We start from the raw sequence: 17,887 nt of genomic DNA, 5'->3' as shown, positions 1-17,887 counted from the left end.
AAGTCATGTATCTGTAGCTAGCTCTCCAGAAGTTCCCCAGAATTATTACTACGTAGGGCACCCTAGAACTAAGAATCATGGATGGATGCACTCACTGGGCTGACCACACAATTTGTAAGAAGATTGTCTTTTTGTTGTCATTTTCAATAATTGAAATTAACCTCTCTGTGTTGACCATGCAACTTTCCCTTTTTTTTTTTTCCCTATTAGATATTGTTGGGGGGTGGGGATTGATGTGTAGAGATCCTTTCTCCTGAATAATCTCCTAGTTTACTGTTTCTTTTTTTAGGACAAATTGTCAAAAATTCATATTTTAAATCATATCATAAAGGACTCTTTTTTTCTACCAGAACAGATTTTCTTGTTTTTCTTAAGGGAAAAATGCAACTTTATTGTCTGGGATTAATCAGTCTTACATAAGATTTAAAGAACACCAGACCAACTTTCTGATAAATGGAAACATATTCTATAAGTCCATCAATTGATATAGGAAGGTGGATGGTGTGACAGCATAATTGGATGAGAGGAAAATCCAATTATGAAAGTTAATTTAGTAATTGATGACTATGTGTCAGTGAATTCCTGATCCTCAGTGTAGAGAAGTGCCATTCATGGTATATTATTATTTCTTGGTTAACAGCATGTCATTCTTTTAGGTGTATTAAGTGTTTGAGGTCAAAGTGGCTTCCAGACAAGATGTCATTGCACATTAGAAACTGTATTAAATTAATTGAAAAATAGATAAACATTGATAATAATAAAACAAGAGAAATGCTAAACAGTAAAAGGTAAATACTTTTAAATGTTACTCAAATAGACTTCCAATAAAACAACATCTTTCAGACAGCTTAATTATTTGCATCATAAAAAACTCTGGTGGTTGAAGATTAAAATATTGATTAAAAAGCTTCAGGTGAATCTCAATTCAGCCTAAAAAGAACTTTCCATCTTAATAAAATATGCAAAACTTTCTTCTTTAAACAGTACAACTTACTTTGTAAAAAAAAAAAAAAAAAAAAAAAAAAAAAAAGAATCCATCCATTTCTTTAGTTTCTTGAAGGAAACCTGAAATGGGCTTTTGGAGACAGAGGTTTCATATAACTCTGTAATGCAGAAGTGAATGCACGGGGGCAGTGTCTACAATAGTTCTAAAGTATTCAGATGAAAAGTGAACAATTCAGTTGATCATCAGCATAGTTTTCTACACAACCTAATTCCAAATACCCAGTATCCTCTTGAGGGAAAAAAAAAAAAACACAACATATAGGTAATTGATTGGGCTTTTCACTTTCTTTTCCAGAAGTTATTGCATAATGCAGATCCAGCCTGTCCTAAGGTTTAAAAGAAACACATTGCATCACCTTCTTGTATCTAAACTCTTCAGCAATTTCAATACTCTTAGCCATCATCTTGAAGTTACCTAAAGCTAGGTGGAACAGATGCTGTATTTGACTTAAGTCAACATAGTTAATAGCCCCAGGACTTAAGTTGACTTCATATAGTCATGTTTACTTTGTATTGTCAATTATTTTCTTTTGCAAGGTATCAGAGCCACATGAATTGATGCAATTTTGTGCCTTCAACTCAAATTAAATAGTAATATCACCTGTTATGAACTGCTTGATGAATGAAAGAAAAATACTTCATGTCTCAGTCTCACCAGGAAGTTTAAATGAAACAGTAACCGATTTAATGGGAAGGCATGGAATATTAAATAAGGATGAACAAACAGACTGTTCCAGCCAGGTGCTTTCCACAATGAAAATCTGAACTGATTCTGCACTGAGATGATGGAATCTAAGGACCCAGCTATTTAAAACTTCCTCTTCTAGGAGAGCAAAATAGTACTCAGTAGCATGGAATTGTTAACAAAATCCTTTTATCTGAAACTATAATTTAATATTTATGTATCTAATTTACATGTGACAAGGTATATTCAAAAATTAAAGTGCAACTAGAAAACTATTAACCACTCAAATCAATACCAAACACAACCCAAATATTTTTCATGGAAATAATAGCTAGAATTTGGCTTGGGGAAATATAGATATGTATACATATACATATATTATTATATTTGGCTTGTTAAACAATGCATCCATTCTAGTTTGTAAAAGAGTCACTGCGGTAGTTCAATAGAAAAGCTGATCCCTTTAGTTATTTTATAGTGAAAAATGGATAGATCTTCATTTGCACATATGTGTATCCATATATAGCATGTGCATTGTGTAGAGATATGTGATCTGCTAGCAAAGACTGAAATTTGGAAAATATTTAAATTGAGTGTGTTCTACCTAAAGTGATTGGGCCCACCCAATATGTCTTTCTTTTAAACAGAAACTACATAAAATACTGTGTCCTTTATTAACTGAATGTTTTTTTTCTTATGTGTAATAGTAGACAGTGAAGGAATTGCACTTATTGTAACATTACAGTAAAGTGTTAGCTTGCAGCTCACCCTTGGGAGATCAGGGACTGTCATATTTAGGATAGGTTGTGCATTAGATGCAAAGATGAAAGTGGCTATCAAAATTAAAATGAGAGTTCCTACTTACAGAACAAATAGGGAAGTAACAGAAGAAAACATGCACTACCCCTACTTTTATGCAAAACTATTTTCTTCCAGGAAACATTAACCCAAGCTTGACCTTCCACAAAGGGAAAGATTTTGTCCCCTTGAAACAGTATGTTTGAACTTTTGCATTCCATTTCCAGTTTATTAGCTCTTTGTCTCTTGAGTGTGCTGTTCCAGTGTCCTCTCCTTTTAGCTGCCCTTGAACCTCTGCAGAATCTGCAATATTACAGTCATATTTCGGTTTCATTGAACCTCAAAATCTCCTTCAGTTCTGTATAAATAAGATCCCTTCTATTCATCTTCTTCAGGTTCCTGTGGTAACACTGGCACTTCTTCCTTTAAACAATCACTGAAGAATCTGAGGATTGTGCTGTAAAGGTGATATTTGCTCTTCTCAGATGCAATATTATGGCCTTCATCCGGATAGACCTAGAAAATGGAAAAGAAAATAAAAATGACAGACCAAGAGAGCTAAGTCTCTATTTTTTTCCCCTGCTTTCCAAATTTTAAAAATCTGTTGAATTGTAGCCAATAGAGAATTCTGTCCCATTGAGAGGTAGCAATACTTAATGGAGAGAACACTGGATTTTGAATGAGAAGATTTAGATTCAGGTTCTACCTTTGACACTTACGTCCCATGAGATTAGGACAAGTAACTTCCTCTCTCTTGAACTTGTCTCTTCCTCTCTAAAACGGGTATTGTGATAATTATACTGTGTATCATTTAAGGTTGTAATAAGGTTATTAAGAGGAAAAGTACTATGTGAACCTTAATGTCCTCTAAAAACATCAGCTATTATTTGAAAAACAAAATGCCATCAAAGCAAGCTTCGCTGGACTGAGCCAACAGGGTGCATAATGATCAACACTGGAAGCATCAAAAGTATTTGGTCATTTGTGTTTGTTTTTTTTATCTTTCTTATCTTTTCAAAGACTTTAGGAACAGACAATAGCGAGGAGTAAAATGCAAACAATGCATTAATCATAGACTAGAGCTAGAAGAGACCACAGAGGCCATCAAGTGGAATGCCTTCATTTTACAAATGTGGAAACCCGAGTTCAAGTCAGAAATGCTGTGGGCGAGGACACACAGATAATAATGTGTCACAGGCTGGATTCAAACTCAAGACCACTGACTCCAGAGCCAGGGCTTCTTAAAAAATAGTACCAGGATGCTCCCTCTTAATTACGTTACATAATTACATTATGCCCTTGTTCTCTCTCCTCCAACTTTGCTCCAAATTGGTGATTTTAGGCTGATGAGGAAAAGATGCCTAGAAAGAGAAAAAGCATCGAACCATGCCAAATAACTGGTCCTTCAAATATAAAAGTATCAAAATTCTTGATCTACTATGGATTAGGATATCTCCTCCCTTGACAGATCCCTAAATTTTATTGTTTCACAAAAAGTATTGCTCAATAGAAAAGAAATCCATTCGTTGGGATACAAGTCTGGTTGTGCACAAAGGACTGAAAGGAGCAATGCTGTTCAACGTGATAAAATTAAGAATAATGGACTGGGAGGGTCAGAATGATCCTTATACATTTAAAGAGCTTATCAAACCAGGAGAAACTAGAAAAGCCCAATAGAGATCAAAGAAATACCCAAACATCCTTAGAGAGGTAAATATAATAGCTGGGAAACAATTCAATGAGATTTCATTTAGGGAATTTCACTTATCTACAGGTTTATCTCACCTGCATAGTATAATTGGCTCCAGCTTTTATTAAGTGTTTGATTAATTCTGCAGAATGCTGGAAATGGACTTTTGCTGTAAGAGAAAAAAAAATATATATATACATGGATTAGGGACAATATTATTTCCTAGGCATAGGCCTATATCATTAGAGATCCTCTGTTCTGTAAACTGGGATTTTACATGGCCATATTTATCACACTTAAAATGTATGGTACTTGGATTTTCATGAGATGTCTAGGGGAATGATCTTTGAACTGTGACTTCTAAAAGAAAACAGCTGCTCTAGTCATGCCTCTGCAGTCAGTGTCTGGCATACTTGGTGTGATTTTTCATTTCATTTATCATTTACAATTATTCACAACATTTTCAAACCACACTAAAATATTTAACACAGGAAATGTTTGTCTCAGTATTAACAAAGCATATCCAGTCTCCTATTACTTACACAGGATTACTGGAGCTCAGTCTCATTTAGATAATGGCCTCCTGAATTATTATTTTAAATTAAAAAGAATCCCCCATGTTGAGAATGTAGAATAAACTTTCTATTATTCAGGGACTAAATATTTACTAGGGACTATCCTGGTTATTCCTATATTTTTCCCCCTTCTGTCTTCAGTTCCTGTTTTTCCCTAAACGTTGGTGATAAAATACTGAAGTTAGACACAGCGTGCTACAGAGTACTAGTCAAAGAACTGGGATCCTTAGTTTCTCTTTCACTAAATAGCTATCTACCCTGTTGCAAGTAGTTTTCCTTTTTGGACTCCAGTTCTCTCATCTGCAAAACGGTGCTAATAAACCTTCACTATCAACCTTACAGAGTAACCAATATTTAGTACAGTGAAGATTTAGTACAATAATTCCATTAAAATTGGAAGGATTATCTTTATTTCTACTACTATTTAACAATTACGTAATATGCTATAGATTTCAATCCAACAAGCATTTACTAAGACACTACTACCTGTGAGGTATTCTACTAGGTGCCAGAGATTTAAAAGTAAAAAATTTCTTTCCCTCAAGCAGCTTACATTCTATGGAGGAGTAGAAAATGCAACCATATTAACATCTTAAGCTCCTTGACGCCTCTATACTTTATGATGTAATTAATCACATTGAAGCAAGATGTGGGGTATGCTTAACTCTCTTTTCCTATACATATATATGTATATATAACATATGTGATATATATATATATATATGTATATTCATGTATACACATATATATATATAGACACATATATTTGTATAAAGGATATTTTACACAATTTCCGATTAATATTATAGGAACATAGTTTAAAGCTGGAAAGGATTTTCAAAGTCATTTATTTAATCCAATCCATTCATTTTATCAATGCAGAAACTCAGATCCAAAAAGGTCAAGTGGTTGGTCTGAGATGAAGTGGCTGAACCAGGATCTGAACCCAGGTTCAAAGACACCAAATGTGGTTCACTTTCCACTTTACTAGTCTGCCTCATGTGGGGCGATAGGTAAATTAGTTTTGAAGCACTGGGCTGAAAGTCAGGAAGATGGAATTGTGGTCTTATCCTCACTCCTCTTTGCATTAATGTTCTTCATCTATAATTGATGGTTAGGCTCATAGGATCATAGAATCATGAGCTAGAAAGAACTATGAAGGCCATTTTGCAGATGACTTTAATAAGGCCCAGAGAGGTTAAGGGACTTCATAAGAATGTTTCAAAGGTAGTAAGTGGCAAATCCTGGGTTGGACCAATGTATCCTGATTTAAATCCTCAATAACATCACTCAAGTCTTTTCAAGTTCTCACATTTTTGTTTTGAATTGAGTTTCCACTTATCCCATGCTGAGACACCAGATGAGAAATGTGTTGAATTGTTTTAATTCACTTCAGCACTCATTCTCTATCTTGCCTCTCTGGTTTTTTTGCTCCCTCTGTCCTCTTTTCCCTCTCTTTTTGCCCTCTACTCTTTTTTCCTCTCTTCTTTGTCTACCTGCTTACTGCTACTGTCATGACCTTGGTCCTTGAACTCCTTTTCTGAACATTTCCAGAAGTCATTCATTCCCACAGATATACCTACTTGTATGAAGCTTGTAACCATAAAATAGCAGTGACCAATGTAATACTTACTGTCAGCTGTCCCATGAATTATTAATAAATTTTCTTCTTTTAAGTTGTGAATATTGTGTAGGACACTGGATGCCTGTAAGGAAAAATATACAAAATGACTGAATTTTCAGTACAACACCTACCATTTTCTCTCCCTGTTTTCAAATAACTTACTTGGTAAGTACTTTCTTCCTTAGATGGTAAGCCTAGGTACCTTTCAGCAAAAGCCGAAGCTATAGAAAATGAGACAAGAATGAGAAAATGAATTAGGATCTTTCTTATCTTCAAATCTCCAATCTGAAATTTACTTTTCATTTTTATGCTTTGGAGAATTTGGTTAAATCAGAGAAATGGTAAGCAGCTGAAAACATTGTCTCATAATACATAAATCATGGATTTCAATTGAGTTATAGTTCGTGAGGATTTTATTAAACTTAATATTTCCCATGAGATAACACTGTAGGGAGACACTTACCGTACAATTTCATGTCTGTAATTGGTGCAACCACAGATCCACATTTAAAAAATCTTTCATCAGATTTCAAGATCATTGATGCAATATATCCACCATATCCCTAGGAAACCAAATAATATGTTTCTTATTTTAATATGATTTATCATTTCTGAATAATTTCATAAATGATTCAGAGAATTCCAGAAGAGGAAATGACATTGAGAAGTCCTATCTCCATCCCTTTTCTTATGCCCTCTCTTTCCAAGCAAGAGTTCACCAAACGATTTTGGACAGAGCAATATTTTATATTAACAAGATTTTCTGACATTGCTGATATACCCTAAATATTTTCTAACTAGTTTTTAAAGACATCTATGAGGTGGTAGATTTTTAGTCATTAAACTCTTTAGTTTTGATTTTAGAAAGTAGCTAAAAGGTTTCCAGAGACTTATCTCATTACCACTATGATTGATAAATTTGGATAAGGCAATTTGAAATAATAAAGAAGGAATCATGAAGATTAAGTGATGAGGCTTCCTTCCTCATGTAGCATTTAAGCTCTCTCGGAGGCTCATTCCCAAAGAACTCCTCTAGGACTCTAAACAACAGCATACAGCCTTGCTGCAATATTTCAGGGGATTCATTATTCACCCTAATCTGGTTCTAGTTATATGGTCAAATAAGGCAAAACTTGATTTTTTAAAAATGCAAATTTGGTTTAGATATGAGTTTTGGCAATTTTTAAAAATATCTGTGTAATTGCTTTACATCTCATATTTCATTGTGGATTTTTTAAAAAATGTTGATGCATAAAATTTATTGAATAGAGTATATTAGCATTTATAGATACTAAAGCTACTAACTTGGAATTTTTTAATAGTTTCTTATCTACAGGAAAACAAGTACAAATATTTGGATTTTAAAAAACTGCCTTTGTTTATGTTTACCTTGGAAAAAAGAATTACTTTTAAAAAGGAGGTAATAAAGGGGGACTGAAAACAAAAACACTCTAAAATGCATGTCTTTACTACTGGATGATTTTATTTGCCTCAACTGATTGGATTTCATAACTATATAAAATAAGAGTTCTTGGGAACTAGACTTAGGAAATTGACTAGCATACGGAGGCAAATCCTACTTTGAAAACTACAAATTTAAATTTTCAACAGTCTATGCTGTCCTGGCCATTTGGACAGTTGCCCAAACAACAACTATGCATGCACTACTTTTGTTCATGCTGTTTTGATGGGCTAATGATTTTATTGGTGAAGATGTGGTGCATATTGCAACTCCACCATACCTTTGATCATAAGTGTCACTTGTACATGCCCTACTTTTCCCATATTGAATCCTTCTTAGGAGAAATACTCGAAGTATTGATATTCTTACTGTAGGTCAATGAATAAGAATCCCTTGTGAGCATTAAAAGGAAATCATGGACGCCTCTAATATAAGTAACTGTTCTGTTAGTAGACTTTAATTTGAGGAAACATGTAACAAAGATACTATGAATTTTATGATATTTTAGAATGAATTTTTATTAACTATGTTATTTATGTAGACTTGAAAATTATTAGTAAACATATTTAATATACATATTAGTCCATAAAAGGTATATTTACTTATTTATTAATTTTTATCTAGATTAAAAGACATACTCCTCTCTTTCACCTCAAAAAATCACGAGGTTCCTGTAAATCCTAATTAAAGTACTGTCTCCTACATGAAGCTTTTTGACTTCTTCCCCCCTTCCCCATGTGACCAGTACTTTTCCTCTTGAAATTAAATTTCCATTACTTCACATTTACTCATCTGTAAACATTTTCTCTACCATAGAATTTAAGCCACTTGAGGACAAAGACTATTTCATTTTCATTCATTCAGTCTTTAAAGTTGGGACATCTGCAAAGCTTCACTATATGTAGGGAATTACCTCTTCCATTTGAATTCAGTTTAGCATGGTCTCTCTAACAGTGTTGACCAATATTTTCAAGCAGTCATCCTTTTCAAGGTTTGGTTCATGGGCTATCTCCTACAATACATATCTCCTAATTTCCAAGGTATTCATGCTCTCTTGATTGTCAAACTACCAAGTAATCTCTGTAGATATTATATCTCAGAAGAATTTTAGCTCCTTGGTACAATGTACTGTTGTCTTTTCTCTTTGTATCACCAGCATAGCAGGCCCTTACACAGAGCAGGAACAAAATGAATTTTTGTTAAATTATATTAAATGGAATTGTTTCATGCCTTACTTGATATCAACAGTAACAAAATCATTGAACATAATTATCTCTGTGATGGCCTCTCTCAAGAAATGTTAGGTGATCTTAACATGGGTTATGGAGACACCTTAATATAGGATTCTATGGTTTCATTTTACTCAGCTGAGTCAAGTATTATTTTTTAAACCAACAGACAACATACAGTGAAATGCTGTATTTTTGTTTCAGTGATGTGTGGCTATGAATACATAGTCTTATTTAAGTTTATAACATTATTGAAATAAGCAAACTATTTTGACTATGCAGAAGTCCTGCTGTCTGCTCACTGATCAGATTGAAAAATTGATGGAAAAATCTGAGAAGTTATTGCCTAGACAGCCAGCCAGAGGATTTCTTTGTAAAAAGAGTTTGCTCAACTTTAAGAACTGGTCCAACATTCACATCAATGATCGTTTACTGTCCCTGTGAATTAGCTTCTTAGAAACTAATTTTCATGCTAACCCACACTAGAAATGATCACAATGATTGTCCCACCTTTATAAACTTTGCAATTGTTTTATCAATGAATTGTCATGCCTGTAAAAGTTTGAACAGAATGGGTTTGCTTTTATATCATCTTGTAAACAAAACTGAAGACAGCAGCTCGTAATACTCTGCTCACTCAATTCAACACATTGTCTTTAATGGAGAGAGGACTGAATTACCCAAGTAACCTGAGATAAAGTCCTTTTTGACATATGCTATTAAGTCACTCCATCTTTATGAGATTCAATTTTCTCATCTTTAAAATGAGGAAACCACTACTTGCACACCTACTTGATAACACCATTTTGAGAAAAGTACTTTATAACCTCTAAAATCCCATATAAAGCTCTACAACTGTGAATTTCAGTTATAACCTGATATTTATTCAGTCCTATGTTAGGTTCTGTAGTAGCTATTTGATTGAACCTCTCTCAGGAACACCTGATGAGTAGAATCCAGTCAGCAAGTATTTACTAAGCATTGCTGAAATGCCAGGCACTGTAGTAAGTAAAGACTGTGGATACAAAGAAAGCAATGAAAGAAAGAAAAAAAAAAAACAAAACATTCCCTGCTTGCAAGGAGCTCATAGCTATCAAAATTATCCAATGATAAATTTACTATTAGTAAAGTACAAATATTTTATATTATTTATAATATTATTAAGAATACAGGCAACATTCAACATATGGTACTTAAAATAACTTAAATATTCACTGGAATTCTTGAGCTTCTTAAAGCTTTATTTAACTTCCACTTTCTACAAGAGGCCTTTCTTGATTCCATCAGCTTTAGTCCTATTCATCTTCCCCCATTAATCCATCTTCATTTAGTATTCATTTACGTATATGATAATTTCTACCAGTAGAATGTGAGCTCCTTGAGGGTAGGGAATTTTTCACTTTTGTCTTTGTGTACCATGTCCAGCAAATCGAGGGCTATGTAACAGGTGCTTGTTAACTTGGCATTTCAAATCTAATCAAAGTACTATTTAGAAACTTATAACCAGATGGAACACAGTGCTTCACTCTCTCCTTCCCTAATTACTTTCAACTTGATAAAAGAGAAATGTCCTAACTGTTTTGTATTTTATGACAAACTAATCAAGAAGAAAAAAAATAAAAGGGCACCTTTTACTTTTCCCTCTTGTCCTTTTACGCATACCAAATACCGAACTAATAAATTCAATGGTCTCTTTTTGTGGCTTCAATATCTTTGCCCATTGTCTAGCTTATGATACTGTTTGATCAGTACCTCCACTAACTTTCCTGGCACTGTGTTACTCTTACTTGCCTCCTCTCTCTAACATAAGTAGTGTAGTAAAAACAGTGTTGAACTTGGCATCAGGAGACCTAGGTGAGGACAATGGAACAGACATTTCAGTTAAAGATTTTTAATCTCTCAGATCAAATATTCTTACCCACTCAGATCCTTTATTTCTTCATCTTTAAAACGTGGTTAACAATACTAGTTATCCTTTCTACCTCAAAGAGTTGTTTAGAAAGTATTTTATAAACTTTCAAGTATTTATACCTGTAAATTACTATTAATTGTTTCTTTTATGGAACTATTTTCTTCTTTTAATCCACTAAATATATGATTCAGCTACGTGTCTGGAAAATATTATGTCCTTGGTCTTCTTCTGCTTTTTCTTATGTGTCTGCATTCTCTCTCCCAGTTACTTATTCACTATCATGATTTCACTGATGCTTGATTCACTTCCAACTCCATCTCTATAACTAGTTGAAGGGCATTTCCATTTGTCACACAATCATGTCTAACTCAGTTTAGACAAAGCTAAAAGCAATCATCTCCCCAGAACCTAGTCTCCCTTCACTGCCTCTCTTATTTTTATACACACAAACACACTCCCCACATGCACACACACCTCCTTATCATTCACACCTGAACTTTTTGAAGACCACCCTGCCACCTGTATCCTAGCAAATCAATGAATAGCTCCTACTATTTTCTTTGTTCTTTGCCTTTAATTTTTATTTTTTGTTAACATACTAATTTCATATTTTCTATTATTTGAATCATCCTCCCTTTAAAAAATAAGAATCAATCCTTAGGTATCTTTAATGTTGTGTTATCTTCAACACATTTATTTTTCCTCACAGTCAATCAATTTTTCCTACTAATTCTTATTGCCACTAATATTTACACACATACATATATACATATACACACATACATACACACATATTATATATATGTATATATTAGACAGCTGTTTATTCATAGATGATATAGTATATGCTTACTGTTGTAAGGATTAATGAATAGAGAATTATATAAATGTAGGTTGTGGAAAACAAATATTTGTTTCTCTCATATAAACACACACACACATATACACACACACCTATACATATACATATATATGTATATTTATTCATTCATTAATATTTTTGCCATTTACCTTTCCAAATATGCTTAGTCTTTTGGGGTCAATGTATGGCTGCTTCAGTAAAGACCTAGAATGGAAAAGGAAAAGGAAATCTTGGAAATTCAAGAATCTCAAGTCTATTATTCAGCACTAAAGTCCTACACAAAAAATTCTCACTGTGTTAATTAATGGGATTCAGTTTTTGTAGCAGTGAACAATATTCTGAATTGTTCTTAGAACATAATTGGCCTCTAATAGCTTTGCATAGTCTGTCTCCAGCTTAAATTTGGAATTTTTTTCTTCCACTATTCTTCACATATATCCTTGACTCCACCCAGGCTAGAGTGAACTAGTTGACTCTTTTTTTAAATTTTGCTTTATTCAGCAATATTTACATAGCACAGGATAGCACAAAGGAGTGACAGAAACAGTACTGAATTTGAAATTTGTGTATAATTTCCCCAGATAATTCAAGACTGAAAACATAAGTGGAACTTTGTGCATAATAAGGTCCCAATGGCAAAGTTAATATTTACAAGGGAGAATCTATTTCAAGTGATGAGATACGATTCAGTCCCTTCCACCCCGCAACAGACTTATGGGATTATTTACATAAAATTCTACAAATCATACCAAGATTCTTTTAACTAATCACCAAGTAAGTATAGAAAAATTGGATTCATCAACATTTGAACAACATGACGGAATGAATGAGTTCGTTAGTACTATGTATATTAATTCTGTTATCACAGAGAAACAGAAGGAATATATGTAGATACTTACTTCACAGCTGTTATTTGGTCCTTCACTTCTACAGAGCCCAGGCTACGGTGAACCTCCTGCAAAATCTTCAGCCCCTGAAACCCGCTACCTCTGCCATCAAATCGGGCCACAATGACATTGTCAGAATCGACAAGTACTGAATCCCAATCAATGTGAAACTTATCTGTGACCAACTGACTTCCTGGTGCTTCATCACTGCCAAAACCAAAAAAAAAATCACACACAAACAAGGACTATCGACAATGGAATGGAAACTGCAGTTGCAACAAGACGGTAGCTCCCATTAGTGGCAGGGCTCAGTCAAACATGCAATCTATGTAAATGATTGTTGATTAGGCAAGAAACCCAGAGAAGGTAATGTCATTTTATTTTATAGTTCTGAAAGAAAAGCACCAGGATTTTCTTATGTAAATAAAAAACATATGCTTGGTGAGGCTGGAACATCAAACTGTGTATATAGCTCAGCAACAGAAAAAAAAAAGAAGTGGTCTTTTTTAACTATCTCCAGAAGCTGATCATCTATTTGACAAATATGTCTTAATTTATTGGATTTCTTATGGCAAATAAGATTTAGACATATCTTACAGATTCTATATAGAAGAAAAAATGTTCTGTTGGAGAATAAGTGGCTCATAATAATTTAACAGGTAATATACAACTCCAGAGAACATTGCATTCAAAAAGAATTACTGCATTAATAGATCATGGATTGGTTTTGGGTGAGGAAGAACATTAAGAAAGATTTAAGAAAATATTGAGCAACATTCTTTTTTCATCTTCAAAGTGAATGACAACAGAAGGAATCAGGCACATATGATCATCTTACTGAATGATCTAAAATATTTGGAAACCAAAAAGATGTTAAGCAAATTTAAAACAAAGAGTGACCTTCTAAGGAGAAAAACAAAATTGTAGTAGTACAATTAGAAAATGTCATTTGTAAAGGAATTTATGACTTGCTATTCATCTACCACCCTCACCCCCAAAACTGTCTGAGTGCAAGAAGACAAATTGCCATGGATTTCCATGAAATCCTGATAGCTAGAACTGTTTATATACAATGAGCTGATAGAGAGTTGTCTCATGGGTGTTGCTGAAGGAACACCTCAGTACACACTGCTTTGAAATATCTCATCTATTGACTCATTTATGATAACAAGTTCACACTTAATTCATTTTTTGGTTTAAGGAAATGAAGGCACATCTTAAAATTCAGTATATTACTGAGACTGAGTTTTGATATCTTCTGCCTCTATGTTCTAGGGTGAATCACTTTATTTATTTGTTTCTGTTTCCTAATTTGAAAAAAAGAACAATAGACTGGATCTGGGTTTCTTAACTTGAGGTCTAGAAATCCCAAAGGAGTTGGGGAGAGTAGATTTCAAAATATCTCTGAACTTATGTAGACTTTGTAACTACAATTTAACATTTCTTCCATTTATGAATATAGACCACAAAACATCAGTCTGAGTAGAAGTCCACAGGATTCACCAAGGGGTCCATGACACAAAAAATATCCATTAAGACTCTCTGACTTAGATAACACTTAAATGTGCTAAGGTGTGTTACAGTACAGAAAAATTGTCTACTGATGATGTAATAGATGAAAGAAACTCCAAAATGTAAAATACTAAACAAAGGTCCTGAGTGAATGGGAACTTCTTCACTATAACTATAGTACCCTTAAGAATTTGAAGACTGGTTGAGGAGAGTTAATATTTAAATGATGTATTCAGCCATTGAATAAGTGTTGGCACCTTTATCATCTGAATGACCACTCCATCACCTGGGTAAGGGAAAGTTTTTAGAAACCTAGAAATAGCCATGGAGAACAGGCCCAAACTCAACCATGGAAGGAGGGAGATTCCCTGTTTATTTTTTTTCCCTCTTTTGCCTTATCAACGAATCACAATCTCAAAAATCTCAAATCATACCTCTCAATGTATCAAATCAGAGGTATCATATGCATATGAATATCTTTATTTTAAAATCCCTATAACCAGCATTGATCTCATTCAATTTGCTATGTGAGTGGCTCTAAGTCCCCAAGGTTTTTTTTTTTGTTTTTTTTTTTTCATTAACAATCTTTGGTTGAGTTACCTAGCTGGGAATCATCAGTAAGATATAAACTTTTTCTTTTTAATGTTAGGTGAAAGGAGAATGGAAAAAGAGTGAAAGTTCCATGGTTCATATAGTACTTTAGGAAAATAATAGTTCTGGGGTATGGTAGGGGAAGACAGGACTGGGCCTTACTATTTCTTTGAGGGGGATAGGCAGCTAGCATCAAAGCAGATCAGGCATCACTGACATGAAAGCTAGGGCATTTTTCAATCTTTGTGTCCATATTTGGTCTCATGGCAAAGACTGAGCTATATTATAAGGCATTTTGCCAAATTAATGCAAAACTGAAAAACATTTTTTGTGGGCACTTTAAAAAATGGTTTCTACAGAATTTATAGAGAGCTACTATCTCATATGCATGAGAAATGAAGAAATAGAAATTGTTTATTCATTGGAGGATTTTAACAACCCCAAAATATGTGAATGTGGTTGTATATATGTGTGTCCAGGGGAGACATAGCAAACTTCTCCTTCCATTTGATCTTTTAGGGGTTAGTCATAACGCTGCTCTCATTTTGAATACTGACATCAGCTGCCAGATAATCTTCCAAAGTACCTCATTAATTCTGAGGGTATTATTTTCTAATTTGCATGTGACCTACTACAAGTTTGAGACTGCTCACAGCATTTCCAGGAGTTCACAGCTAAGTTATTTTTGGATAGAATGTAAATAAGTTACAGACACTCTTCCCTGTGTCTGTCAGGCACACAAATTAGTTTATAAAGTGGAAAATGAAGTACATTTTCCAAACTTGTGATTAGCAATAATGGTATAGTTTGCAAAGCAATGAACCCCACACCCTGCCCCACATCAGAAGCACCAGATAGGAAAAAAATGTCTTTGCTCTTTTTTTTTTTCCTAGTCTGCTATTATCTCCAGTCTAGTCTAAGCAGGTTTTTAATGTTAAATCTAAAAGTTAGGTCAAGACTGTGTCTGTCAACTAATTCCAAACACATGCTACTATCTAATTATATGTGATGCATTTTTTTCCAGTTTCTTCAGTGCATTCTAGTAGCTGTTTAGAAACTAATGATTTCTTAAAGAAAATCAATATTTTTTTTTCTAAAAGTAAAAACTGATATATCCTGATAAACTACAAATACGCTTTTAGATGCAACAGTTTGCTGGGTTGTTCACATACAGGGGCAGCATGAATGAAAATAGTTTTGCAAAGGAAGCTAAGCAAATTACACATAGACGATGAGACAAAGTTTTCTAAGGCTGGCCTGATGATGGTGGTCTCCACAGAAGGGGCTAGATTATGGAGGAGCTGGTAAGTAAGAGGATAGGATCTCAGAAAGCAGAAAGATGGGATATATTGACTTCCCAGGGTTAAAGAAGCTTTAATCTGGTGGCTCTCTCTCAATAATGATGAAAGCAATACCTGATATGTACATGATTCTTTATGGTCAGTCAACAAGTACTTAAGCACTTACTACATATGACAGGTACTGTGCTAGACACTGGTATATAAAGAAAGCAACAGTCACTCCCTTCAAGTAGTTCACATGCTGTTGGGGGAGACAAGATGGAAATAACCAGGTACATACAAAAGGTCCATAAAGAGTTTTTAAAAAGCACTTCATGTACTTTATCTCACATATTCCTCACCATGAGATGAGACAGAGAACTATCTCATCTATGAGATAGAGATAGATGGTGCAATGGACAATGTGCTGAAATTAGCAAGAACTGAGTTTAAACTTGGTCTCCAAAACTTACTAGTTGTGTGACTCTGGGCTATTCCCTTAATCTTTGTCTGACTCAGTTTACTCATCTGTAAAATGGAGATACTAAAAATATCTAACTTCCAGTGATGTCATGAGCGTAAAATGAGATGAAACTTATAGAAGATATTATTATCGTTATTTATGGATTATTGTTCTTGTTTAGCTTTTTCTGACTTTTCATGACCCCATTTGGGGTTTTCTTGGCAAAGATACTGAAGTGATTTGTCATTTTCTTCTCCAGCTCATTTTACAGATGAAGAAACTGAGACAAACATTCACAACATTTGCATATGTATTCACACCAATTCCATCCCATTTTTTTTTTCCATTTTGGGCAGTCATTGTGTGTATTGCCATCCTGAAAGGGATTTTGAATAACTCTCCATTAAGACTCTTCTCAAGTTCAGCCTCCAAATGATTGCTAATGCTCTCACTCAACTATAGAAGTTTTTATCTTTATAATCTCATCACAGTGTAAACTCATGTAATGGGTATTTCTTTTCAATAAAATGGATACATCCAAGCCAAAATATTTCCTTATGCATTTAAAATCTCACCTCCCTCCCATTTTCTAAAAAAAATTATGATACTTTTCACCTCACCTTATTCATTTTGAAATTTGCCCTTTGACTCAATTTTTATAACATTTGGTTCATCTGTAGTGACTTCGTGTGAATCACCAAAGCATTAGAGAAGTCTGTCACAAAGGATTATTTCATCAGAGAGGTGCAACCTACAGAGTAACAGTCTCAAAAGCCTTGGAAGAACATGTGTGCTTAAGACTAGCTGGAGGAAGAAATGTCTTGTTATCAGGCACCATAAAGCTAGGATGGAAAAACCCTATCTTTCCTGCAGTAGAGAAAAGACACTTCATGCCTGACTTTCAGCCATGAGGGTTATAATGCTAAAAACAGCCAATTCTTATATAGTGAAGTTTGCAAAGTACTATATGTGTGTGTGCATGTTTATATGTGTATACACACATATATGTATATATACATACATGCCTATATATACATACATACACCTATATGCATATATGTGCACTTTATATATATACATATATATATGTGTGTGTGTGTGTGTGTGTTTACATTTGGATATACCCATATGTTCATGTGTATAATGTATATACATGTGTATAATGATATATTTTCAGTCATATCCAGCTCTTCATGACAAGAAGAGATTTCACGACAAAGATACTGGAGTGGTTTGCCATTTTCTACACTCCATGTACCTTATTTTACAGACAAGAAACAAAGACAAACAATGTTAAGTGACTTGCCTAAGG

The 17,887-nt window shown here is 34.0% G+C and overlaps 1 protein-coding gene across 1 annotated transcript in view; it reads right to left on the bottom strand.

Moving 5' to 3' along the window:
• Nucleotides 1-209: 209 nt before the first annotated feature.
• Nucleotides 210-17,887, bottom strand: part of DPP10 (dipeptidyl peptidase like 10) — a 997,128-nt gene continuing 979,450 nt past the window's right edge. The window contains exons 20-26 of the mRNA XM_072613293.1: nucleotides 12,742-12,936; nucleotides 11,992-12,046; nucleotides 6,841-6,940; nucleotides 6,540-6,598; nucleotides 6,387-6,459; nucleotides 4,274-4,347; nucleotides 210-3,004 (exon numbers count right to left, since the gene is read on the bottom strand). Coding sequence (XP_072469394.1) covers nucleotides 2,867-3,004; nucleotides 4,274-4,347; nucleotides 6,387-6,459; nucleotides 6,540-6,598; nucleotides 6,841-6,940; nucleotides 11,992-12,046; nucleotides 12,742-12,936 — 694 coding nt within the window. The 3' untranslated portion in view covers nucleotides 210-2,866. The remainder of the gene's footprint in view (nucleotides 3,005-4,273; nucleotides 4,348-6,386; nucleotides 6,460-6,539; nucleotides 6,599-6,840; nucleotides 6,941-11,991; nucleotides 12,047-12,741; nucleotides 12,937-17,887) is intronic.

The sequence above is a fragment of the Notamacropus eugenii genome, chromosome 5, assembly GCF_028372415.1.
Source record: "Notamacropus eugenii isolate mMacEug1 chromosome 5, mMacEug1.pri_v2, whole genome shotgun sequence".
Lineage (NCBI taxonomy): Eukaryota > Metazoa > Chordata > Mammalia > Diprotodontia > Macropodidae > Notamacropus > Notamacropus eugenii.
Note: the sequence above shows the minus strand (reverse complement) of the source record. Positions and strands in the feature narration are given on the sequence as shown.